This window comes from Oncorhynchus clarkii, chromosome 18 (genome assembly GCF_045791955.1).
Source record: "Oncorhynchus clarkii lewisi isolate Uvic-CL-2024 chromosome 18, UVic_Ocla_1.0, whole genome shotgun sequence".
Taxonomy (NCBI): Eukaryota; Metazoa; Chordata; class Actinopteri; order Salmoniformes; family Salmonidae; genus Oncorhynchus; species Oncorhynchus clarkii.
This window is the reverse complement of record NC_092164.1, coordinates 57223473-57251336: the sequence shown is the minus strand read 5'-3', so window position 1 is coordinate 57251336 and position 27864 is coordinate 57223473. Positions and strand designations below refer to the sequence as shown.

The 27864-nt window shown below is 43.2% G+C and overlaps 1 protein-coding gene across 2 annotated transcripts in view; it reads left to right on the top strand.

The window, feature by feature from the left end:
* LOC139373760 (protein lifeguard 1-like) overlaps window positions 1-15819 on the top strand; it is a 34525-nt gene extending 18706 nt beyond the window's left edge. The window contains exons 2-8 of one of the 2 annotated variants that reach the window (XM_071114727.1): window positions 3550-3661; window positions 4222-4629; window positions 5185-5297; window positions 5882-6082; window positions 6423-6551; window positions 9779-9922; window positions 13447-15819. In XM_071114727.1, coding sequence (XP_070970828.1) covers window positions 4245-4629; window positions 5185-5297; window positions 5882-6082; window positions 6423-6551; window positions 9779-9922; window positions 13447-13596 — 1122 coding nt within the window. In that variant the 5' untranslated portion in view covers window positions 3550-3661; window positions 4222-4244 and the 3' untranslated portion in view covers window positions 13597-15819. The remainder of the gene's footprint in view (window positions 1-3549; window positions 3662-4221; window positions 4630-5184; window positions 5298-5881; window positions 6083-6422; window positions 6552-9778; window positions 9923-13446) is intronic. The other variant, XM_071114726.1, reaches the window with a different exon arrangement.
* Window positions 15820-27864: the final 12045 nt, after the last annotated feature.

The window sequence follows — 27864 nt, the reverse complement described above, 5'->3', positions numbered from 1 at the left end:
GTCTGTGGTCACCACCTGCAGAACCACTCCTTTATTGGGGGTGTCTTGCTAATTGCCTATAATTTCCACCTGTTGTCTATTCCATTTGCACAAAAGCATGTGAAATTTATTGTCAATCAGTGTTGCTTCCTAAGTGGACAGTTTGATTTCACAGATGTGTGATTGACTTGGAGTTACATTGTGTTGTTTAAAACTTATGTGACTCTTTGTTGCCGAAATAACTTCGTTAGTTCTTCACGTTTGGCTGAGAATTCGACCGGAAATTGCGTTGTTTATAATCAATCCTCAAGGTGTTTTTCAAATATCTATTCGATAACATATCAACCGGAACAGCTGTATTTTCAGTAAGACCGGGAGGAAAAATAGCTACCTCTGTCATATTACGCAAGAATTACTCAGAGCCCTCAGCCGGACACTTGCGCAATGTTGTCGCTTGCGCTCATTCTTCAACATAAAGGCGTGAAACTACGTCAAAATGCTGTAGACACCTTGGGCAATACGTAGAAAAAGGAATCTGGTTGATAGCCCATTCACTGCTCAATAGGGACGCATCGGAACGCAGAGCTTTCAAAACATGAGTCACTTCTTGATTGGATTTTTCTCAGGCTTTCGCCTGCAATATCAGTCTGTTATACTCACAGACAATATTTTTACAGTTTTGGAAACTTTAAAGTTTTCTATCCTAAGCTGTCAATTATATGCATATTCTAGCATCTTGTCCTGACAAAATAGCCTGTTTACGTTGGGAATGTTATTTTTCCAAAAATGAAAATAGTGCCCCCTAGTTTCAACAGGTTAATGGATTATTACCTCATCAGTTCTCATTACTGAACATTGCAAACCCTTGGATATCTGCAGAAACCCTAGTTTCCATAATGAATCGGCAATATATAAATTGGCTTCATTATTTATTTACTAACTAACTAAATAATCACACAGAATTGCATAACAAACAGTAGATATTGGTTACTAACAATGATAGAAAAGTCCCTAGTGGGCTATGCTGATATGAAAGGGGTGGGGACTGAGAGCGGGAAAGACGAAATGGATTCACTACACGCAGCGGAAATAATTATAATAATTGAAATGCTAATCCTTTGCACATGAACGGCCGCTCATTCGAGAATAATTGCAATGTATATATTTACACCGTATGTTGTTGTTGTTGTCTTCTCTGTTGGAATGTCTCAATCGTCTTGTAGAGTTCATCAGAGTCTCTGGTTAACTTTCCCAGAAGTCACCATGTCTTTCGTGGTTGTCGATGGTTAGAATGGAAACTTCAGAATACCATTTGTAAATTTTCTCATAGAATAGCTGCTTTGGTGGTTGTCAGTATTCTCGTTCTAGGTTTACGCAATTTCTAGCTGCACACTAGTAATTTGTGTCGTCTAGAATTTGCTACTTCTTCTGTAGTGATCGATAGTCTCAGTTTAACCATTTCCAGCCGTGTAGCCAAAACTACAGCTGTATGTTCTAGTGGTCTATAGAATTGTAGCCATTCCAACGTGGGGATTCTGTCCCGGCATTCTCTGACTTGTCCTTTGGTAGAGTTGTAGTTTAAACCATTTCACATGAAGTGTGAGCTGCATGTTTTCTAGTCTAATGTGAATTTCGCCAGGAGTGGGTTTTATACACTTCAGGGAAAAGGGTGGTCCATGGCTCACGGGGGTGTGGCCACTGACTAGTTCATCTTCATTTGAAAATTCATACTCTCATTTAGAAGGTCAACATCACATTACATCTTTTCACAAATAGTTTCATGTTTACAATCACATATGTTTGACAATATTTAGATGTTAACCTGACAGCTGGGAAGTGTACACTTTAAGAGTTGTGTGTTTCCTGTCCTGAGAGAGAGAGAGAGAGAGAGAGAGAGAGGCCATGTTGTTACTAACTTTACATCAATCTGAAGACTGTTATTTATCTAAATATGTTTAATTGTTACCTAACTTTTGAATGAATCATGTAACAATTAACGCATTAGGATCTGGGGCACCACGAGAGTGGTTCTTTAAAGAGTTACCATCTCCCAAATTAAACTCTAAAGGTCTTCACCTATCACATCTGGAAAACGTTAACTTTTAATCATAAACTCGTATCATATCATCATTCTGAACAGTCGTAACCCCCTTGCATCTGCAAAATCCCGAGCCTTACGTATGATTCAGTACTACAGAAATGTGTTTATTTATTTATTTATTTATTAGCTAACTAAATGGTAACAAGGGTAAACATACCCACTTAATACATTAAAAACACGTCCCTAGCGGACTAACAACAATATGGCTGCTTGTTACAAAAGATATGGAGAGGGCGAAAAAGGGACAGAGACACTTAACATTGGTACATTTTAGAAACTACTCTCACTTATAGCACTCCTATACTTTACACACGAACCCGCTGCCCTCTTGGAGTAAGAAATCATGAATGTATTTACGTGAAATTCCTCAGTTCGCCGTGTCTCTTCTCAGAACCGTACCATCTTGGAAAGGGTATTTGGGGCCTTTACGCGGCACGCTTTTAAAGCTTTGATTGTCCAAAAGGGTTTTCTCTGTTGTTCTCCTCTGCAGTCGTCTGGTATCCGGTGACTTGTCGTGTAGTCCTGAACAGAGCTCCAGATTCGCTCTGGAAGATGCTTCTTTGAAGATATGCTAGCCAGCCATGTCGATGGTTCCCAGTGGGGTGATGAGAGTAGCGTACTATGGTGGTCCCTCTTCAATTTGCTTTTCTAGATACTTTACTTAGGACAGCTAATCAGCCGTACCCGTGATTTTCCAGGAGGTGACTTTATCATCTCTACCTCGTGTAGAGCTGCAGAGTTCAAACCACTTTAAATGTGAGCTGCAGCTCTACGTCTCTGGTCTGATATGTTAATTATTAACCAATCATTTTATACAGTTTGTTAGAAAGGGCGGTTCCGTCAGGCTGACACACTCCCTGACCTCGCTCAAGGGCGTGACTTGTCACTGTGCAAAGTTTATGTAAACAATTATCTCTTGTGGCACCTAAAATCATTTCCCTTTCTTAACAAAAACACTTTCATCATTGTTCATATTTCATGCACAACGCGGATGTAAACGTGGGTATACTTCCAATTTACAGTATTTCCTTTCTAACATTTTTAATAACATCAAAATAACAACCAAAATGACATTTGTGTTCCCCCATCAGTTCCCTCCTTCCCCCTCTGTGGGTGAGAGGGGTCTGGTTAAAGTTATTTATTGCAAAGCTGATCTGACCTATTTGGATCCTACAGAGGTTCATCCAGGTCAGACATTTGATTCCTATACACGATCGGAAAGATATCACTTTTCTTTGTTGAAAAACAGTTTGTTCCTGCGACACTCAAGTTGTTTGGGAAAAATATTTTATTATATTCTAACTAGAAAATATGTGTGTTGCCTGTGATCAGGGCAGGGGAATGTAATTGTGTCTTGTCTGTTTTAATGAACTATATTGATTTCATTTGAATGGCGCAGCCATGGCCTAGGCTGCACAAACCAGTGACCTATTTAAACTTAAAATATGCTATTCTATTCTTTTGAATAGAATACCAACATCGGCACACGCCCACCCACATCGGCACACCCCTGTTCCCACCCGTCACCGGTGCCGGCTGCGCAACGGGGATGTATAAAAGGTGTAAACCGGCAAGAAAGTGGTAATAATGGGACTGTTTGGAAGGGGGTCATATAAACATTGCCCGATTTTTAATTAAAACATTTTACATGTAACATACCGTCAATTCTGTGTGAAAACTCTGGGGGTTTCAGGAAGACCCCCTGGGCTGCTGCCTGGGCCTCTTGCCAGCCTGCTTCCTCATTCTCATCACTCTTTTTGTAAACGGACAGATGCAGTGCTTGTATCTTTAGCAGTGTGGCCAAAACTGTGCTAAGACTTTCATTACTTTCCCCGGTGCCTCCTGTTAGAGGGAGGGAGTAAAACAAGCAAGGAGAAAAACATCACTTCCTCATGTTATTGGCCTAAGATGTCTGTTAAACCTTAATGCTGACAACTAGGCTAACCGGTATGACAAATTAGAGAAGATGTCGAACATCATCATAGTCTAAGTTCACTATGTTTCACAATTTCACTTCCACACTTTCCAGAACTCCAGCTAGTCATGTTATATAAAATGCAAACTCTCACCCAACACAGTGGTATGTGCATGTAAATGCCATACAGGTTTAACTGTTTTTGCTTTGTTTCCTTGTTCCTCAGGCCAACAGTGAGCAAAACAAACCATGTCTCAGGACAAGAACATCTATCCCGGGTTGATGGGGGAGAACAACCCCCTCCACAACAATGTCTACGGACCGCCCCAGCCCGGGTTTGGGATACCCCCTCCCAACTACACCCAGGCCTCAGTGCAAGCGCCATACCCCGGCCAGCCTGCACCCTACGGCCAGCCTGCACCCTACGGCCAGCCTGCACCCTACGGCCAGCCTGCACCCTACGGCCAGCCTGCACCCTACGATCAACCTGCACCCTATGGTCAGCCCGGGTTCCCCCAGGGAGGCCCTGGATTTGGACAGGGACCGTACCCTCAGATGCCTTCTCCCCAGGCCCCGTACCCCGCGGGGCCTTACCAGCAACCTGCACAGCCAGGGTTCCCTGGTGACCCCAACGGTGAGTGGAAGGAAGTTGACATCTACTAATACAGAATATGTTTTCAGAGACTGCTTTTTGTTGGTCATCGTTTAGGAGAGTGGAGTCTTCTTTCCTACACTGTAACACTGTAGGTAACTCTCAGGCTATACTGCAGTTTGGGAACCTTAACTACCCATGTGTTCCACATCATTATTCCATCATTATTCGGCTACAGTTAAATTAATTCTGTTACGAAAGTCTTCACTCCCGCTTATGTGCCATAAAGCTATGTCAGTTTTCCGTTTTAAAAGGCACGTTTGGAAATTCTTTCTATTTAGGTCGTGGTTTGGTTTTCCACTTAGATGGATGTATAATTACCCCTGGAAACTGCTGCCTGTGCGTCTTTATTTCACTGTCCTTCATTAACCAAGTTTGTCTTTTTTAGCACACTATCTGACTAACTGATTGACAGATCAATAACTATCAATCTAGAACTCACTCAATGACCTGTGTTAGTAATGACCCATGCGGTGGTCTAACAATTGACAAGCATTTGATTGCCAATATTTTGTTGTTGTTGTCGGGGGTTTTCAGCTTCCATGGGCGACGGTTACCATGGTGATGTGCCACCATCTTACTACGACAATGAGGAGTTCACCAACTCTGGCTTTGAGGACAAGAGCATTCGACAGGCCTTCATTAGAAAGGTGAGGAAGGAGAGGGGACTGCATGAATGAGAACAGAATAGAAGCTTACCCTATTGCATGATAGTGAAAAGGAGAGATGTCGTGTGGGGAAACTGCTTTTTTCTCCCGATCTGTCCAACTTATCACCTCAAATGTAAATAAAACACTATAAAGAGTTTCTATAATGTGTCATTGCATACCTAGATTTGTGTCGAATTTGAAACCGTTTTGAAGTTCGGTGCTAAAGTTAACAGCGGCTTTGGAGAGTCATGATGGCTTACAGCGTCGGAGGGGTCCATTTTTAAAAACTTTTCTCCAATACTATTGAGCTATTACCATGTCAACCAACACTTGAAGAGAAACGTAGTTCACACCCCAGATTTGGATGCCGACACAGTCGCTACAGTCCCATTAGTTTTCATTGCAGCCTCGTTTGAGTGTCGCGGTTGCACAAATTTTGGGTTAGTCACCGTAAGCTAGAAAAGTTTCAGGATTTTATTTCCAAAGCCAATGTTATGTGTTGACCTTTTTTTATCATAGTTATTCAAAAACTTTGTTGAAACAGTCCTATAACATCTGTCTGTCCAACCTTCTCCCCCTCCCAGGTGTTCCTGGTGCTGACCGTTCAGCTGATGGTCACCTTCTCCTTCGTGGCCGTCTTCACCTTTGTGGACGACGCCAAGTTGTTTGTGCGTCGTAACCCCTGGACATACTACGTGTCCTACGCCATCTTCTTCGTGTCTCTCATCACCCTCAGCTGCTGTGGAGAGTTCCGCCGCAAACACCCCTGGAACCTGGTGGCATTGGTACGGCCCTACCCTATTCATTATACTAAACACTCCTGGAACCTGATGGCATTGGTATGGCCCTACCCTATTCATTATACTAAACACCCCTGGAACCTGGTGGCATTGGTATGGCCTTACTCTGACTGCATCCCAAGTATCACCCCATTCTGTAGATGGTGCACTACTTTTGAAGTATTGCACTATGGAGGGAATAGGGTGCAGTTTGAGATTCATATCAACTATGAGATGGAACACAGATTTGAGTGATGACCTGACTGTCTACATATTAGTTGTATTAGACTCTGTGAGAGGAATGTGTTGTGGTTGTAATCCTGACGTTGTCTCTGTCTGTCCTCAGTCCATCCTGACCCTGAGTCTTTCCTACATGGTGGGGATGATCGCCAGCTTCTATGACACAGAGACGGTCATCATGGCCGTAGGCATTACCGCTGTGGTCTGCTTCACCGTGGTCCTCTTCTCACTACAGGTCAGTAGTACACCCCCCCCCCCCCCACACACACACACACAGGCATGAACACACACTCTCTGTCCTTACTCCCACCTTGCTGTCAGTACCAGTCCCTCACATTTCCTTTGTTGTGAACCATAATACTATGTGGTCTTTTTCTGCCTCCGTGGCCTTTTGTTTCAGTTTTACTATCGCTTACTATTGCGTACTATAAATATAATGTACTATCACATACATGCATACTATCACTATCACCTACCATTACTATTACCTACTATAAATATCACCTACTATTACTGTCACCTACTATTACTGTCACCTACTATTACTGTCTCACCTACTATTACTGTCACCTACTATTACCGTCACCTACTATCACCTACTATAAATATCATGTAATATCACCTACTGTAACTTTCACCTACTATTAATATCACTTACTATCACCTACTATTACTATCACCTACTATTAATATCACTTACTATCACCTAATATCACCTACTATAAATGTCACCTACTATAACTGTCACCTACTATAACTGTCACCTACTATAAATATCACCTACTATAACTATCACCTACTATAAATATCATGTAATGTCACCTATTGTAACTTTCATCTACTATAAATATCACCTACTATAAATATTGCGTATTATTACTATCACGTACTATTACTATAACCTATTACTATTACTTACTATTACTACTGTCAATATCACGTACTGTCTATCATGTAATGTCGCGTACTGTAAATATTGCGTACTGTAAATATCATATACTATCGCGTATTATTGCTATCACTAACTATCACGCACTATAACTATCACCTACTATCACTCACCTACTATCACCTACTATTACTATCACTTACTATCACCTACTATTACTATCACCTACTATTACTATCACCTACTATTACTATTACTCACTTACTATCACCTACAATGACTTACTATCACCTACTATTACTCACCTACTATCACTTACTATTGCTCACCTACTATCACCTACTATTACTCACTATCACCTACTATTACTCACCTACTATCACCTACTATTTCTATCACCTACTATTACTATTACTCACTTACTATCACCTACTATTACTATCACCTACTATTACTATCACCTACTATTACTCACTATCACCTACTATTACTCACTTACTATCACCTATCACTATCACTTGCTATCACCTATCACTATCGCTTACTATCACCTATCACTATCACTATCACTTACTATCACCTATCACTATCACCTACTATGAATATCACTTACTATAAATATTGCGTATTATTGCTATCACTAACTATCACGTACTATAACTATCACCTACTATTACTCACTTACTATCACTATTGCAACAACACATCATCAGTAGGGTAAAACTAACCTGTCTCACGACGGTCTAATCCCAGCTCACGTTCCCTATTATCACCTACTATTACTCACTTACTATCACCTACTATCACTTACTATTACTATCAAGTAGTAGTAAATATCACTTACTATCGCGTACTGTAAATATTGCGTACTGTAAAGTCACTTACTGTCGCGTACTGATAATATAAATTACTGTTGCGTACTGTAAATATTGCATACTGTAAATATCGCATACTGTAAATATCGCGTACTGTCACGTACTGTAAATATCACTTACTACTGTCAATATCACGTAATGTCACGTACTGTAAATATTGCTTACTGTATTACTATTACCTATCACTATCACTTCCTATTACTATCACTATCACCTATTATCAATTACTATCATGATCACTTACTATTACTGTCACCTAGTATAAATATTGTAAATACTATAAATACTATTACTATCGCGTACTTTAAATATCGCTTACTATTACGTACTGTAAATATTCACGTAATATCACACTCGCCTACTGTCGCGTACTGTAAATATAATTTACTACTGTCACGTACTGTAAATATCACTTACTATCACGCACTGTCAATATCACATACTGTCAATATCACGTACTGTTACGTACTGTAAATATCACATACTATCATGTACTGTAAAGATCGCCTACTGTCGCCTACTGTCACGTACTGTAAATATCACAAACTGTAAATATTGCGTACTGTAAATATTGCATACTGTCACGTACTGTAAATATCACTTACTACTGTCAATATCACGTACTGTAAATATTGTGTACTGTAAATATCACTTACTACTGTATCACGTGCTGTAAATATCACTTACTATCACGTACTGTAAATATCACTACTGTCAACATCACGTACTGTAAATATCACGTACTGTCACGTACTGTAAATATTGCTTACTGTAAAGATCTCCTACTGTCGCGTACTGTAAATGTTACTTACTATTGCGTACTGTCACGTACTGTAAAGATCACTTACTATCGCGTACTGTAAATATCACTTACTACTGTAAATATCACGTACTGTAAATATCGTGTACTGTAAATATCACTTACTACTGTATCACGTACTGTAAATATCACTTACTATCGTGTACTGTAAATATCACTTACTGTCTGTCACTTACTATTGCGCACTGTAAATATCACTTACTATCACGTACTATAAATATCACGTACTGTCAACATCACGTACTGTCAACTATTGTAAATATCACGTACTGTAAATATTGCTTACGGTAAAGATCTCCTACTGTCGCGTACTGAATGTCGCGTACTGTAAATGTTACTTACTATTGCATACTGTAAATATTGCGTACTGTAAATGTTACTTACTATTGCGTACTGTCACGTACTGTAAATATCCCGTACTGTAAATATCACTATCGCGTACTGTAAATATCACTTACTACTGTCAATATCACGTACTGTCACGTACTGTAAATATTGCTTACTGTAAAGATCTCATGTCGCGTACTGAAAATATCACTTACTGTCGCGTACTGTAAATATTGCGTACTGTAAATATCACTTACTACTGTCAATATCACGTACTGTCAATATCACGTAATGTTGCGTACTGTAAATATTGCGTACTGTAAATATCACATACTATCGCGTGCTATTACTATCATGTACTATTACTATCATGTGTTATCGCATGCTATAACTAACACATGCTATAACTAACACATGCTAGCCCATAGCCTTGACAATTGAGGAACTATGTTTTGAACCTGTGAGAATTGAGGAACTTGCGGAGGCTTTAACCTCAACTCAATAACAATCCTTGACAATCCCTAATTTCCTTGTTTTCTACCCCTATCCAGAGCAAGTATGACTTCACTTCTTGCCGGGGCGTTCTGTTTGTGTGTCTGATCGTCCTGCTGCTCTTCTCCATCCTCTGCATCTTCATCCGCCACAGGATCCTCCACATCGTCTACGCCTCCCTGGGAGCCCTGCTCTTTACCTGTGTAAGTAGTCACTTGACTGCATCAATAATGGGCTGCATATGAATAGCAGTTTTCATTCAAATTGCTCAAACAGCTTTGTAACGGGTGGGCAGTCAACTCATCCACCACCACTGTGTCACCTGCATAAGTATATTAATGAGACGTGGCATAGTTTAATCCCAGGAAGAGACAGCTTTATTATAGAGGGTCTCTATTGTTTATCAAGTACATTTGCAATTTTTCTTGTATGGTCAATGGGATGGTTGCAAAATGAGAAGGTTGAGGCAGGGCTATACACATTGAGCTCTAACAGCATAACATTTCATCTGCAGAGTGGAAAAGTGGGAACGAAGCAAGAATTTAAAAAAACGGTGCTACATTTTGGAAACTCGAAAAGGGAAGAAAATGACCTTAGTGATGCCATCAGTCAGTGATGGGAGCCAGTCAGACTCACCAAAACTCTCATTCACCTTAAACCAAGGCAGTATAAAGGGATTCTGAGGGAAGAAGAGAAGGGATGGGAAGAAGACTGTGTGTTGGTGAGGATGGGGAGAGGACAGTGTTGGTGAGGATGGAGAGGGGATGGGGAGAGGGCAGTGTTGGTGAGGATGGAGAGAGGGGATGGGGAGAGGACAGTGTTGGTGAGGATGGGGAGAGGACTGTGTGTTGGTGGGGATGGGGAGAGGACAGTGTTGGTGAGATGGGGAGAGGACTGTGTGTTGGTGAGGATGGGGAGAGGACAGTGTTGGTGAGATGGAGAGAGGGGATGGGGAGAGGACTGTGTGTTGGTGAGGATGGGGAGAGGACAGTGTTGGTGAGATGGAGAGAGGGGATGGGGAGAGGACTGTGTTGGTGAGGATGGAGAGAGGGGATGGGGAGAGGACTGTGTGTTGGTGAGGATGGAGAGGGGATGGGGAGAGGACAGTGTTGGTGAGATGGGGAGAGGACTGTGTGTTGGTGAGGATGGGGAGAGGACAGTGTTGGTGAGGATGGAGAGAGGGGATGGGGAGAGGACAGTGTTGGTGAGGATGGAGAGAGGGGATGGGGAGAGGACAGCGTGTTGGAGGGGATGGGGAGAGGACAGTGTGTTGGTGAGGATGGGGAGAGGACAGTGTTGGTGAGATGGAGAGAGGGGATGGAGAGAGGACTGTGTGTTGGTGAGGACGGGGAGAGGACAGTGTTGGTGAGATGGAGAGAGGGGATGGGGAGAGGACTGTGTGTTGGTGAGGACGGAGAGGGGATGGGGAGAGGACGGTGTTGGTGAGGATGGAGAGGGGTTTGGGGAGAAGACTGTGTGTTGGTGAGGATGGAGAGGACAGTGTTGGTGAGGATGGGGAGAGGACTGTGTTGGTGATGATGGAGAGGGGATGGGGAGAGGACTGTGTGTTGGTGAGGATGGGGAGAGGACAGTGATGGAGAGAGGGGATGGGGAGAGGACTGTGTGTTGGTGAGGACGGAGAGGGGATGGGGAGAGGACAGTGTTGGTGAGATGGAGAGAGGGGATGGGGAGAGGACTGTGTTGGTGAGGATGGAGAGAGGGGATGGGGAGAGGACTGTGTGTTGGTGAGGATGGAGAGGGGATGGGGAGAGGACAGTGTTGGTGAGGATGGGGAGAGGACTGTGTTGGTGAGGATGGAGAGGGGATGGGGAGAGGGGATGGGGAGAGGACAGTGTTGGTGAGATGGGGAGAGGACTGTGTGTTGGTGAGGATGGGGAGAGGACAGTGTTGGTGAGGATGGAGAGAGGGGATGGGGAGAGGACAGTGTTGGTGAGGATGGAGAGAGGGGATGGGGAGAGGACAGTGTTGGTGAGGATGGAGAGGGGATGGGGAGAGGACAGTGTTGGTGAGGATGGGGAGAGGACTGTGTTGGTGAGATGGGGAGAGGACTGTGTGTTGGTGAGGATGGGGAGAGGACAGTGTTGGTGAGGATGGAGAGAGGGGATGGGGAGAGGACAGTGTTGGTGAGGATGGAAAGAGGGGATGGGGAGAGGACAGCGTGTTGGAGGGGATGGGGAGAGGACAGTGTGTTGGTGAGGATGGGGAGAGGACAAGTGTTGGTGAGATGGAGAGAGGGGATGGGGAGAGGACTGTGTGTTGGTGAGGACGGGGAGAGGACAGTGTTGGTGAGATGGAGAGAGGGGATGGGGAGAGGACTGTGTGTTGGTGAGGACGGAGAGGGGATGGGGAGAGGACAGTGTTGGTGAGGATGGAGAGGGGGGATGGGGAGAGGACTGTGTGTTGGTGAGGATGGAGAGGACAGTGTTGGTGAGGATGGGGAGAGGACTGTGTTGGTGATGATGGAGAGGGGATGGGGAGAGGACAGTGTTGGTGAGATGGGGAGAGGACTGTGTGTTGGTGAGGATGGGGAGAGGACAGTGTTGGTGAGATGGAGAGAGGGGATGGGGAGAGGACTGTGTGTTGGTGAGGATGGAGAGGGGATGGGGAGAGGACAGTGTTGGTGAGGATGGAGAGGGGATGGGGAGAGGACAGTGTTGGTGAGGATGGAGAGGGGATGGGGAGAGGACAGTGTTGGTGAGGATGGAGAGAGTACAGCATGTTGGTGAGGAGAGAGAGGGATGGGGGAGAGGACAGCATGTTGGTGAGGATTGAGAGAGGGGGATGGGGGAGAGGACAGCATGTTGGTGAGGATTGAGAGAGGGGGATGGGGGAGAGGACAGCGTGTTGGTGAGGATGGAGAGAGGGGATTAGGAGAGGACAGAGTGTTGGTGAGGATGGAGGAATAAGGCTCCCGAGTGGCGCAGCGGTCTAAGGCACTGCATCTAAGTGCAAGAGGCGTCACGACAGTCCCTGGTTCGAATCCAGGCTGAATCACATCCGTCTGTGATTGGGAGTCCCATAGGGCGGAGCACATTTGGCCCAGTGTCGTCCGGGTTTGGCCGGGGTAGGCCATCATTGTAAATAATAATTTGTTGTTAAATTGCTTGCCTAGTTAAATAAAGGTTACATTTAAAAAATAAGGAAGGACATCTGGAAAGGAGGGGTGGAAAAGCGGGCCCAGTGACCTGTAATGATGCCTGGAGGAAAGCAAGGAAACGGTGACATAAGGTTGTGGGACGCGAAGGAGAGCGGAGATGAAGAAAGACGAGAACATTATTAAATGATTGATATTTTATTCAGTATAGTGTATATGATGATTTCAGGCTAATGCAGTATGGCAGAACATCACTGGCAACATTTTAAGAACTTGAGTCTTTAGAAAAACATCAGCATAACGGGCTGAATCCTAACCTGCAAATCCTGATGATGTACCTACTTTCCCCTATTTGACTGAGAGTTTGTGTGTATCTATTGATATGTAGGCTACGTGTGCTATTTCTGTCCTTGAGCTGTTCTTGTATATTAATACAGAAAATGTCATGTTTTGTGTGGACCCCAGGAAGAGTAGCTGCTGCTTTTGTACCAGCTAATGGGGATCTTAATAAAATACCAAAATACTCAGATCTGTATGCACGAGTTACGATTCATTCCTACGTGACTGATTGCCTCGAAGTAATTATTCCTGACTCCATGTTCTGTGTTGTAGTTCTTGGCTGTGGACACCCAGCTCCTCCTGGGCAACAAGAAGCTGGCTCTGAGTCCAGAGGAGTACATCTTTGCCGCTCTCAACCTCTACACCGACATTATCAACATTTTCCTCTACATCCTGGCTATCGTAGGCCGTTCCCGCGAGTGATGGAGTGGCCCCCTTAGGGGAAAGGGAGAGGAAGGCATCCAGAAACCTCTCCTCAGTGTGGAAGAATGAATGATGCTCTTTCCCCTCGCTGTCTTTGTATGATTTGTTCCCGCTCTCATTCCACTGTTACACCTCCCCCACCTTCACCCCACACCCTTCAGGAGACGAATTGGGTGACAGAAAACATGTTCTGTCACCTTTAGCAGTAGCGGATTAAACTCGGTTGAGTGTAAATCGGAATTTAGTTTAGTCTGCTACTTTAGCAGCAGGTCTGTCATAGAGTGCCGCAAAGGGCATACTTTTTCATTTATTTATGTGAAATTCCTTTGAAGTATGTTATTACAGTGACAGAAGTTACACCTTAACATTCCTTGTTTTGTTTTTAATGCCTTCTGCTTGCTCTGTCATCCTTGGCAATCTGCTTCTACTTACACAGATGGTAGCTAGCTAGTACAGCACTTCTTAACATTAGCTGAACAAACACTATGGAACTCTCCTTGGCGCTCTGCCTTGCCTTGTAGGCTAAGTGCTGTAGAGAGATTGAGAGGGAAGAGAGTTATGCTATCTAATTGAGAGTAGTGCTGTGATGGAGGCAAGCGCTTTATAAGGAAGAAACCGTTCTAGAAACACCTTTCCTGCTATATCCTCTCCCTCTGGTGTTCCCTCCTTTTCCTGCCAATGTAAATGAACTCTGCATGGCACCTGAAACACAGCTGAGATGAGCTGAATAGATGAATAAAAACCCTCCAGAGGGATGATACCTCTCCTGGCCTTCTTGTTACGTAGCTGTACATAGATCTATGGGAACTGTATATGACACTTAGTTCCCTAACTAGCTCTTTCTAGGCATGCCCGGGGAGTGTGTGGCTGTGATGCTTGAAGGGAGAACAATATGCTCACTCAATGTACAGTATATGACTAATGACATCACTACGCATAGCTAACCAGTACAAAGACCAAAACTTGAATAAAATGTGACTGCTGTTATTTTTGTTAACATGGATGTGTGACTTATACACTAATACACATGAATATATTTATGGAATCCCTGATTTCCCCCCCCCCCCCCCCCCCCCCCCCCCCCCCCCCAGATGGACCATCTGCTTTTTTTTAATGTATTTTCCCCCTCGTATTTTCCCTTTTTCTTACTAATTCCTAATTTGTCTCCTTGTCTTTATGTATAGTAAATACTATAGTGTTGATTTTTTTTTTCTCTCCATTATTACTAATGTGAAATGTTGAAGTATTGGAATTTCTGAACACTTTTATACAGATGTTACAAAAATATCACTAGTTGCTTGTGATTTTAAAAACCTGACATGCTGTAGTAGATAGATGGACACGGAGATTGAAGGACATAAGTTATTAATGATCTATTTATTGAAGTTGCTGTAGAAGGCAAGGCTGCTGTGAAGTTGAAAGTGAATGAGAAGGATACTCAACACTACATTTTCTGCTCTTCTGAATGATGCATGGTGAAATGTCCTCCTAGGAGAGGGAAGTTTATTATTCACCATTTACGTCCCAAATGGAACCCTGTTTCCTACTTAGTGTGCTACTTTCCTACTTAGTTCTCTGGTCAAAAGGAGTGCTTTAAATTGGAAATCAGGTGGGCTTTGAGATGCAGAGTGATGTATATTCTGAGGTTTCCTGCTCAAACGTGAAGGATTAAATTAAATACTTGAAGACTCAAATGTAGAATAAGGAAAGGCTGAAAACAGACAGAATCACTAACACTAGTCACTAGAGAGAACATTCTTAGTTTTAACACCCCACTACTACCAATGCTGACCAAGCCATTGAGATGTTCTCCATTGAAACAAAACACAAGACACTTAAGTTACATCTACTAACATGAATACCATTTTGAAAACCACATCAAAGCTTTGAAACTCTGAGTTCAGTTATGTTTTGACTCCTGTTGCACGACCCTTTCCCGTTGTTGCATGTGTTGGGATTGCACACTGGGCAGTGCACTAGCTGTTTCTTTGAGACATGTGGAATGAAGAGTAATCATAATGATATAATGATAGTGTTATTGTGCTGCCTAGAGCCCTGTTTTAACCATGTTGATTTAACTTGTTTTTACCTAACTAATATATATATATATATATATATATACACACACACACAACTCCTTAGTGGTTTGATGTGTTGAGTAATTTTGGGCTTTGTAGTTCTGTTTGCACTGTAAATTCGCATTAAAATTGAACTGGAATTGCATTCCTCTACACTGCTGTTTTGCTTTTCATCAGAGATACAACAGAAAAATTGTCTTGGATTGTGTGTGGTTTGAACCACTGATTGATGTTAACACTATAATAGTGCTTACACGTTAAAAAACTGCTTTTAATATAAGGGGCAAATTCATAGACGAGGGGCATGAGACAAGTATAATTATTCAACTTGGGCATGATTGATAGGCTACACATTACCAATAATGGCAACCTGAACATGTGGAAGAAGAATCTTAATTGTTGACACAAGCCACTGCTCTCCCCCACCACCTGACTATCCCTGAGAGGCCTACAATTACATCCCAAATGGCACTCTATTTACTTCAGTGAACTTCTTAAGACCAGGGCACATAGGGCTGTGGGCAAATGTACTGCACTACATGGGGAATAGGGTGCCATTTGGGATGAATCCAAAGTAGTTGCTTATTTCCCAGACCAGCTTCTCCCATCTCCATAGCAGCAGTCTAATGGCAGGCTGCACTGCTGGCTGATGACAACGATGCCTCTCCATGTCTTCTTTCCTCCTTGTTGTGGATAATTACATGAAGTGTGGTTCATGCGCACTTGAATGCTGCTGAGTCATTGCTTGCCACAGTTTAACCGAGACACCAGGGCTGTGCACAGACCTTTCAGGGACTGTGCTCCACCTATCCTACAAACTAAAAGTATTGGTCAATGCACATTGTGGTAATTGTCTTGGATTGTTTGTGGTTTGAACATGGTATCACGCTTGACAGGAGAGAAATTGAACTGAACCACAGACTTTCTAACCCCAGATATGAAACATTGTGCGAGTTCTGAGAACGCAGGGTTTTTTTAGAAGTCAATGAGAGAAGTGACAAATAATTCCTTTATTTAATTTTCAAAAAAAAGTAAAAATCTTTAACTAGGTAAGTCAGTTAAAGAACGCCCTATGCGTTTCCCAAAAATGGCTGGTTGTGCTACAGCCTGGAATCGAATCAGGGTCTGTAGTGACGCCTCTACCACTGAGATGCAGTGCCTTGGACTGCTGCGCCACTCGGAAGCCCTAAAGGCACAACCTAAATTCGAGCCAATGTCTTAAGTATTTGAACATGTTAGTCCAACTTCGTGAAAGTGACAAACTGACACAATTTTATTTTAGTAAAAAACGTATTTAAATATTGCAGTGCCTTTGCGTTGTCGGCTGGCACTTGCGCAGTTTGGCACGAGACGAGCGTTATACCCGATGACGTGTTTCTACGCATGGGCTTGCCTAGCCAACGTCGCCATGTTATCATAACTGTCATCGGGGATTTCTGTTGGGGAAGCAGTTGTAGCCTATTTTCATACTCTCCTGTCTTTTTCTGAACATCTTCTAAGATTTGTGAATTGTGTGATGATTACGTGATATGTTTATACGCTGTAACTTAATTCTAATAGTGGGGCAAATTGTATTGACTTTATTCACACTTTGTTTCGGTTCGGTAGCGACACTCATCATACACGGAAGCACACGTATGGTACCTTTTTCTCGCGCTCTCACGGCACATTATATATCTTGTATTGAAAAGTACTGCTTTTATTTTTCTAATTAGTCTATTAACCTTTCAGCTTTGCTCCAAATCGTTTTGAAATCGAAGCATCTGCGCCTACATTTTGACCTAACGAGAGAAACCTCTATAATTTTCCTGACCTTTCACATCACTATAAATCGCGGCACATTGGTCTAGATACGTAAGGGATTGGATGCTTGTCTTAAAGAAACGCCCCTCGGCCTCCCGGGTGGCGCAGTGGTTAAGGGCGCTGTTCTGCAGCGCCAGCTGTGCCATCAGAGTCCCTGGGTTCGCGTTACTTGTCGTAACCGGCCGCGACCGGGAGGTCCGTGGGGCGGCGCACAATTGGCCTAGCGTCGTCCGGGCTAAGGAGGGATTGGTCGGTAGGGATCTCCTTGTCTCATCGCGCACCAGCGACTCCTGTGGCGGGCCAGGCGCAGTGCGCGCTAGCCAAGGTGGCCAGGTGCACGGCGTAGCCGCACATTGGTGTGGCTGGCTTCCGGGTTGGATGCGCGACGGTTGGGTTGTGTATCGGAGGACGCATGACATTCAGCCTTCGTCTCTCCCGAGCCCGTACGGGACTGGTAGCAATGAGACAAGATAGTAGCTACTATAACAATTGGATACCACAAAAAATTGGGGAGAAAAAGGGGTAAAGGGGTAAAATTTTTAAAAAAACACAAAAAAAGAAACGCCCCTCAATATCAGAGTGGCGTTGAATCGAGAGAACGTTCTCCGAGTTTATAAAGCTAAAAAACTATCTGCCTATATCAAATCTCGCATTCCACTCAAAAATGTTAGAAAAAGCTGTTGCGCAGCAACTCACTGCCTTCCTGAAGACTAACTATCTATACAAAAAGCTTCAGTCTGGTTTTAGACCCCATCATAGCACTGAGACAGTACTTGTGAAGGTGGTAAATTACCTTTTGATGGCGTCAGACCAAGGCTCTGCATCTGTTCTCGTGCTCCTAGACCTTTAGTGCTACTTTCTGACAAATCAACTGTACATTTCGCTGTTTCTCAAGGTTCCGTTTTAGGACCTCTATTGTTATCACTATATATTTTACATATTGGTGATGTCATTCGGAAATATAATGTTAACTTTCACTGCTATGCGGACAATATACAGCTGTACATTTCGATGAAACATTGTGAAGCCCCAAATTTTCCCTCCCTGGAAGCCTGTGTTTCAGACATAAGGAAGTGGATGGCGGCATTTTTAAAACTTTTAAACTCGGACAAAACAGAGATGCTAGTTCTAGGTCACAAGAAACCAAGAGATCTTCTGTTGGATCTGACAATTAATCTTGATGGTTGTACAGTTGTCTCAAATTGAACTGTAAAGGACCTCGGCATTACTCTTGACCCTGATCTATCTTTTGAGGAACATGTCATGACTGTTTCAAGGACCGCTTTTTTCCATCTACGTAACATTGCAAAAAATCTGAAGCTTTCTGTCCATAAATTATACAGAAAAATGTATCCATGCTTTTGTCACATCTAGATTAGACTACTGCAATGCTCTACTTTCCGGCTACGCAGATAAAGCACTAAATTAACTTCAGTTAGTGCTAAACACGGCTGCTAGAATCTTGACTAGAACCAAAAAGTGTGATCATATGACTCCAGTGCTAGCCTCTCTACACTGGCTTCCTGTTAAGGCTAGGGCTGATATCAATGTTTTACTGCTAACCTACAAAGGAGCAAGCCCATATAATGCTATCTTTCCGATTTGGTCCTGCCGTACATACCTACACATACACTACGGTCACAAGACGCAGGCCTCCTTATTGTCGCTAGAATTTCTAAGCAAACAGCTGGAGGCATGGCTTTCTCCTATAGAGCTCCATTTTTATGGAATGGTCTGCTAATCCATGTGAGAGACGCAGACATGGTCTCAACATTTAAGTCTTTATTGAAGACTCATCTCTTCAGTAAATCCTATGATTAAGTGTAATCTGGCCCAGGGGTGTGAAGGTAAACGGAAAGGCACTGGAGCGACGAACCACCCTTGCTGTCTCTGCCTGGCCGGTTCCCCTCTCTCCACTAGGATTCTCTGCCTCTAACCCTATTACGGGGGCTGAGTCACTGGCTTACGGGTGCTCTTCCATGCCGTCCCTAGGAGGGGTGCGTCACTTGAGTGGGTTGAGTCTCTGACATGATCTTCCTGTCCGGGTTGGTGCCCCCCTCGGGTTCGTGCCATGGGGGAGATCTTCGTGGGCTACACTCAGCCTTGTCTCAGGGAAGGCCGAGTATAACCGCCATCGATAAAAGATAGTACTGTGCAGCCGTCTTCATTGACCTGGCCAAGGCTTTCGACTCTGTCAATCACCATATTCTTATCGGCAGACTCAGTAGCCTCTGTTTTTCTATTGACTGCCTTGCCTGGTTCACCAACTACTTTGCAGACAGAGTTCAGTGTGTCAAATCGGAGGGCATGTTGTCCGGTCCTCTGGCAGTCTCTATGGGGGTGCCACAGGGTTCAATTCTCGGGCCGACTCTTTTTCTGTATATATCAATGATGTTGCTCTTGCTGCGGGCGATTCCCTGATCCACCTCTACGCAGACGACACCATTCTGTATACTTCTGGCCCTTCCTTGGACACTGTGCTATCTAACCTCCAAACGAGCTTCAATGCCATACAACACTCTTTCCGTGGCCTCCAACTGCTCTTAAACGCTAGTAAAACCAAATGCATGCTTTTCAACCGTTTGCTGCCTGCACCCGCACGCCCGACTAGCATCACCACCCTGGATGGTTCCGACCTAGAATATGTGGACATCTATAAGTACCTAGGTGTCTGGCTAGACTGTAAACTCTCCTTCCAGACTCATATCAAACATCTCCAATCTAAAATCAAATCTAGAGTCCGCTTTCTATTTCGCAACAAAGCCTCTTTCACTCACGCCGCCAAACTTACCCTAGTAAAACTGAAGTAGTTGTAGACACTACTTTTCTCTTAGAAATTGTATTATATTCATGGACAGTTTTGAATAAGTCATACAAATAAGTATAGGATATATTACATGTTCCAGCAAACAAATATAATTCTTGACATTTTAGTATTGTGCACATGCTAGGCAGAGATGGTAGGGGGATTCACAACTCATAAACACATTTTATTTGGTTAGGGTGTAATTCAATGGTGTTCCGTTTTCAAGTTGTAGACACAAAGACATACTTTATGAATGCCACCAGGGTGTGACTCACACATTTCAATCCTGGCCTCACGGGTGGCGCAATGGTTAAGGGCGCTGTACTGCAGCGCCAGCTGTGCCATCAGAGTCCCTGGGTTCGCGCCCAGGCTCTGTCGTAACCGGCCGGGATGTCCTAGTCTCATCGCCCGGCCCTCCTGTGGCGGGCCGGGCGCAGTGCGCGCTAACCAAAAATATTTTTGGGAACATTTAATATATAAATAATATACAAACGACAATTGTGCTAGATGGTACAATTTCACATTACACAAGGACCTTAAGGGACAAACATATTTTAAAGTTAATTACTGGAGCTCCCGCCTTGGGCCAATCAGTGTCATTTTGTAAATGGCAAGACGCATCATTCACCCAAGCTTCGTCAAAATCGGGCCAGTGCTGTCAGGCAGGGGGGAGGTGATATGATCCTTGACTAGTCTCTCAAAAAACTTCATTATGACAGAAGTGAGTGCTACTAGTCATTTAGTTCAGTTACCTTAGCTTTCTTGAGAACAGGAACAATGGTGGCCATCTTGAATGTGGGGACAGCAGACTGGGATAGGGATTGATTGAATATGTCTGTAAACACACCAGCCAGCTGGTCTGTGCATGCTCTGAGGACGCGGCTAGGGATGCCGTCTGGGCCGGCAGCAAGGGTTAACCCGTTTAAATGTTTTACTCACGTCGGCCATGGAGAAGGAGAGCCCACAGTCTTTGGTAGCGGACCGCATCGGTGGCACTGTATTGTCCTCAAAGCGCCTAAAGAAGTTGTTTAATTTGTCTAGAAGCAAGACGTCGAAGTCCGCGACGGGGCTGGTTTTCTTTTTGTAATCCATGATTGTCTGTAGACCCTACCACATACGTCTCGTGTTTGAGCCATTGAATTGCGACTCCACTTTGTCTCTATACTGACGCTTTGCTTGTTTGATTGCCTTACAGAGGGAATAACTACACTGTTTGTTTTCGGCCATGTTTCCAGTCGCCTTGCCATGATTATATGCGGTGTACCACCGTGCTTTCAGTTTTGCGTGAATGCTGCCATCAATCCAAGGTTTCTGGTTAGGGAAGGTTTTAATAGTCACAGTGGGTACAACATCTCCTATTTACTTCCTTATAAACTCGCTCACAGAGTCAGCGTATACTGTACGTCAATGTTATTGTCTGAGGCTTCCCGAAACATATCCCAGTCCACGTGATTGATGCAATCTTGAAGCTTGGAATCCAATTGGTCAGACCAACGTTGGATAGACCTAAGCACGGGCGCTTCCTGTTTTAGGTTCTGCCTATAGGAGGGGAACAACAAGATGGGGTCATGGTCGGGTTTGCCGAAAGGAGGGCGGGGGATGCATCGCGGAAGTTAGAGTAGCAATGGTCGAGCGTGTTTCTTGCTTGTGTACTGCAATCGATATGCTGATAGAATTTAGGTAGCCTTGTTCTCAAATTATCTTTGTTAAAATCCCCAGCTACAATAAATGCAGCCTTAGGATATATGGTTTCCAGTTTGCATAAAGTCCAGTGAAATTCCTTGATGGCCGTCTTAGTATCCGCTTGCGGGGGGATATACACGGCTGTGACGATAAGCGAGGAGAGTTCTCTTGGGAGATAATACGGTCAGCATTTGATTGTGAGGAATTCTAGGTCAGGTGAACAAAAGGACTTGAGTTATTGTATGTTGTTACAATTACACCATGAGTCATACACCCCTGCCCTTCTTCTTACCGGAGAGATGTTTATTCTTGTGGGTGCGATGCACTGAAAATCCCGTTGGCTGTACGGACTCCGACAGCATGTTCCCAGCTAGCCATGTTTCCGTGAAACAAAGTATGTTACAATCCCGGATATCTCTTTGGAAAGCAACTCTTGCCCTGATTTTGTCGACTTTGTTAACCAGGGACTGGACATTAGTGAGTAATATACTCGGAAGCGGTGGGTGGTGTGCGCGCATCCGAAGCCTCATTAGAAGACCGCTCGGCACCCTCTCCTCTGGCGACATTGTTTTGGGTCAGCCTCTGGAATCAGTTCAAATGCCCTGGGAGGTGCAGACAAAGGATCCGCTTTGGGAAAGTCGTATTCCTGGTCGTAGTGCTGGTTGTGCTGGTAAGTTGACGTTTCTCTGATATCCAATAGTTCTTCCCGGCTGTATGTAGTAACACTTAAGGTTTTCTGGGCTAACAATGTAAGAAATAATATATTTAAAAAAACAAAATACTGCACAGTTTCCTAAGGACTAGAAGTGAAGCTGCCATCTCTATCGGCGCCATCTTGCTAATCATTCAGGGCAGTTGGGGGTTAATACGCTTAAATGTCTTACATATCCACAAGGAAAGGTGTTGTTCTTGTTATATAAGTATTCATACACATAGCTCATATAAACAAAGACATTCCGTCGTAAGAACACATACACCCAGCCACAAGACTGACCCCCTCTATTGGTCGGATGCTCAGGATAAGGCTCTGCTGTGCACCAATGGGGCTTCTGCTCTGGCTAGAGCAAGGCCCGCCTCCAACCCTCCGACCAGTCAAGAAGACCGAAACGACAAGACTCCACCTACTTTATTCTATGTATAAAAATGAATGTAACCGTTGTATAGGCCTCTTTTTCACCTGGCTCCTTGCCGAGTTATGTGAACTAGGTCCGTGCACGTAAAACTGCGGGACAAGATATCTCTGACTCATTAAAACTGTCTTTTGTTACAACTGAAATCCACTCTGTCCAGCGTCCGTGATTTGGTCTCAACTCTCCAGTATTTGAACACTAACATTCTCCAAGTAGGTCAAATGGAGTCATCTTCTGTTATCTGTTTTCAAGATCAATGTTTTGTGGCTAATGATAACAATGCATGCATGTTGTATGTAGTTTGCTATCTCCCTTCAGGTTTTGGTTCTGTTGCCTCTGTTGTGTTCTCTTGACAGTGGTAACTCTTAATGTCTATGGTGGTAATGCTGTCTCACTACACAGGGGCAGCGAAAACACTCATAAGTCAACATGAAGCAGCAGCCCCATTGAGAAATGATTCCTATGTACTTCTTATAACAGTCCCCTATAATAGTCCCTTGCTATTGAACTGCTCACACTCTCATCCCTACTCTACCATATCCAATTGAACTCTCTGAGGACAGATTTAGCAAAACTGCAACTACCGACAATCATTGTGAATAGAGTACGTTGTGAGACATCCCAGCTATGAGCCCTTTCTATTTTAGGGGAGCTCAGGTTAAGAATATAACACCTGGGGCTCTGGAATGTTATCAGACAACACAAATTACTTGATTACCGTTACAACCTATTGTTGTCAATGTACTTGTATTGTAGGAGGCAGAAGGTTAAGATTTGGTTACAGTATTGGGTACATAATGTATTTTTGAATAAGAAATACATGCATAATAACAAGTGTGAGTATAGTGCAGCATCTAGGTTCATGTGACCCTCTCCATTTTGACTGTTAGCACGATGACTATCGGGATTTTTGGCACTTGGGACCATTAGTACAACACCACTGAGCAAGCACTCACAGACAAGATCAAAAACAGCCCTAGTTAACCATTCACTAAGAGATCTATCGTTTACTCCTCTAATTTCTATTTCACTGCCTATTTTTATTTTTTATTTTTTTCAGATGTTCCATTACAGCTGGTTTTCTGGTTGATGATAATATTATATGATTTATTACAGTGTTTGTTCTTGAATACCTGCATGAAAACATCGGGAAAGGTTCACTGCTTGTCACGTTATTCGTAATAATGGTCGGCCCAAGGCGCAGCGTACATAGAGTTCCACATTATTTATTAAAGAAAGTGAAACTTAGAAAAACCAAAACAATAAAGAATAAACGAACCGTGATGACAATGCAGTGCTAACAGGCAACTAAACATAAACAATACCCCATAACCCACAGGTGGAAAAATGCTACTTAAGTATGATCCCCAATTAGAGACAATGATAGCCAGTTGCCTCTAATTGGGAATCATACCAAAACCCCAACATAGAAAAAACAACATAGAACCCCAAACAAAAATATAAACTAGACTAACCCGCCTTGTCTCGCCCTGAACAACTCTACCATAGAAAATAAAGGCTTTCTATGGTCAAGACGTGACAATGCTACTAATCTGAAATTGAGTGTCTCTCTCTTTTGTCAGGATAATAGCCATGAGAACATCCTACATTCTGCTATTTCTCTCTTTTGAATACTGATTGAAAATTGAACATGTTTAGTTTTCATTTTGTGAGAGTGTATAAATCTCATACCATTAACTCCTAGCCATTTCGTCAGTCATTCTCCATCATACTAACCTTTACCATAAACTTTGACCTCTTCCTGGTTCAGGACCATCACAAGTGTGCTAGGTTCCTGGTGTTCAGCCTGTGCCTCTCTCTGGGACTAGTCTGTTCCGGGACCTTCCGCCGACCCCTGGGGATCGATCACAAGAAGAAGGAGTACCACTACTACATCCACTCACACCTATGCCACAGGGGCCCCTTGCAGTTTCACAATTCCTGACATTTAATCCTAGTAAAAATTCCCTGTCTTAGGTCAGTTAGGATCGCCACTGTCAGGTATGCGTAAATGTCTGTAAGGGAGTCAGGTGCAGGAGAGCAGATATTTGGTAGCAAACGGAGACTTTCATTTAGGCAAAACAAAAGCACACGGCACAATGAACACGAAATAACAAAACGGGTTTAACATAACCCAGCGCAACAGACTAACGTGAGCATACAATATCACCAGAATAAACAATACCACACAAAGACATGGGGGAAACAGAGGGTTAAATACACAAAATATAATGAGGGAAATGAGAACCAGGTGTGTGGGAAAACAAGACAAAACAAATGGAAAATGAAAAATGGATCGGCGACGGCTATAAGACCGGCGACGTCGACCGCCGAGCTTCGCCCGAACAAGGAGAGGCATCGACTTCGGTAGAAGTCGTGACAACCACTTTATTTTAAGAATGTGAAATGTCAGAATAATAGTAGAGAGAATGATTTATTTCAGCTTTTATTTCTTTCATCACATTCTCAGTGGGTCAGAAGTTTACATACACTCAATTAGAATTTGGTAGCATTGCCTTTAAATTGTTTAACTCTGGTCAAACGTTTCGGGTAGCCTTACACAAGCTTCCCACAATAAGTTGGGTGAATTTTGACCCATTCCTCCTGACAGAGCTGTTGTAACTGAGTCAGGTTTGTAGGCCTCCTTGCTCGCACATGCTTTTTCAGTTCTGCCAACACATTTTCTATAGGATTGAGGTCAGGGCATTGTGATGGCCACTCCAATACCTTGACTTTGTTGTCCTTAAGCCATTCTGCCACAACTTTGGAAGTATGCTTGGGGTCATTGTCCATTTGGAAGACCCATTTGTGACCAAGCTTTAACTTCCTGACTGATGTCTTGAGATGTTGCTTTAATATATCCATATAATTTTTGTGCCTCATGATGCCATCTATTTTGTGAAGTGCACCAGTCCCTCATGCAGCAAAGCACCCCTACAACCTGATGCTGCCACCCTGTGCTTCACGGTTGGGATGGTGTTCTTCGGCTTGCAAGCCTCCCCCTTTTTCCTCTAAACATAAAGATGGTTATTATGGCCAAACAGTTATATTTTTGTTTCATAAGACCAGAGAACATTTCTCCAAAAAGTACGATCTTTGTCCCCATGTGCAGTTGCAAACCGTAGTCTGGCTTTTTTATGGCAGCTTTGGAGCAGTGGCATCTTCCTTGCTAAGTGGCCTTTCAGGTTATGTTGATATAGGACTCGTTTTACTGTGGATAGAGATACATTTGTACCTGTTTCTTTCAGCATCTTCACAGGGTCCTTTGCTGTTGTTCTGGGATTGATTTGCACTTTTCTCACCAAAGTATGTTCATCTCTAAGAGACAGAACGCATCTTCTTCCTGAGCAATATGGAGGCTACGTGTTCCCATGGTGTTATACTTGCGTGCTATTGTTTATACAGATGAACGTGATACCTTCAGGCATTTGGAAATTGCTCCCAAGGATGAACCAGACTTGTTGAGGTATACCATTTTTTTCTGAGGTCTTGGCTGATTTCTTTTGATTTTCCCATGATGTCAAGCAAAGAGGCACTGAGTTTGAAGGTAGGCCTTGAAATATATCCACAGGTACAACTCCAATTGACTCAAATGATGTCAATTAGCCTATCAGAAGCTTTTAAAGCCATTACATACTTTTCTGGAATTTCCAAGCTGTTTAGAGGCACAGTCAACTTAGTGTATGTGAACTTCTGGAATTGTGATACAGTGAATTATAAGTGAAATAATCTGTCTGTAAACAATTGTTGGAAAAATGACTTGTGTCATGCACAAAGTAGATGTCCTAACCGACTTGACAAAACTATAGTTTGTTAACAAGAAATTTGTGGAGTGGTTGAAAAACAAGTTTTAATGACTCCAACCTAAGTGTATGTAAACTTCCGACTTCAACTGTACATATGCATGGTTACACAGAAGATTGATGAGGTGCTACGTACTGTTATTCTATCACCGTCAATGGGGCATTGTGATCCTTCATTTATGTCTCTGGGTGAAGGTCAGTCATGGACAACTGATGCTGAGATAATCAAAACAAAAGTGAAGGGATGGATGAATGGATGTCCAGAAAACAGACTGGTTTGTCTGCTATATCTCAAGGCACTGCAGGCTAATGAATGTGTATGACATCATTTCAGGACAGAGATTGCTGATGTATAAGCTGATGCTGAATGGATACGAAAGAGCAAGTTCAGTGGCTTCTCAGAGAAATGTGAGGCATCATTGCTGAGTGTAATGACTTTTGGGTAAATCCATTTGAATTCAATCCATTTTAAGCAAATCTGAGTTGACATGTTTTTAGATAATTGACGTTTAAAGTTTAAAAAATTCAAGTTTTTATTCAGATTTTTTTTTCTCAAGAAACCTTGTTTGTAAGCTTTTAAATCATGTCAATCTCAACCGTTTATCTCTTCTGGTGATGAAGACATGGACGTCTCATGGTATGGTGGGATATGCAAAATAGGTCAACTTTGAGGACCTTTATCAACTGAATGTTTTGGCATCCAGATCCAAACAGTCACTTTATGAGCCCTTCTACCATGGGCAAACAGTCACTTTATGAGCCCTTCTACCATGGGCAAAAAGTCACTTTCTGAGCCCTTCTACCATGGGAAAACAGTCACTTTCTGAGCCCTTCTACCATGGGCAAACAGTCACTTTCTGAGCCCTTCTACCATGGGCAAACATTCACTTTCTGAGCCCTTCTACCATGGGCAAACAGTCACTTTCTGAGCCATTCTACCATGGGCAAACAGTCACTTTCTGAGC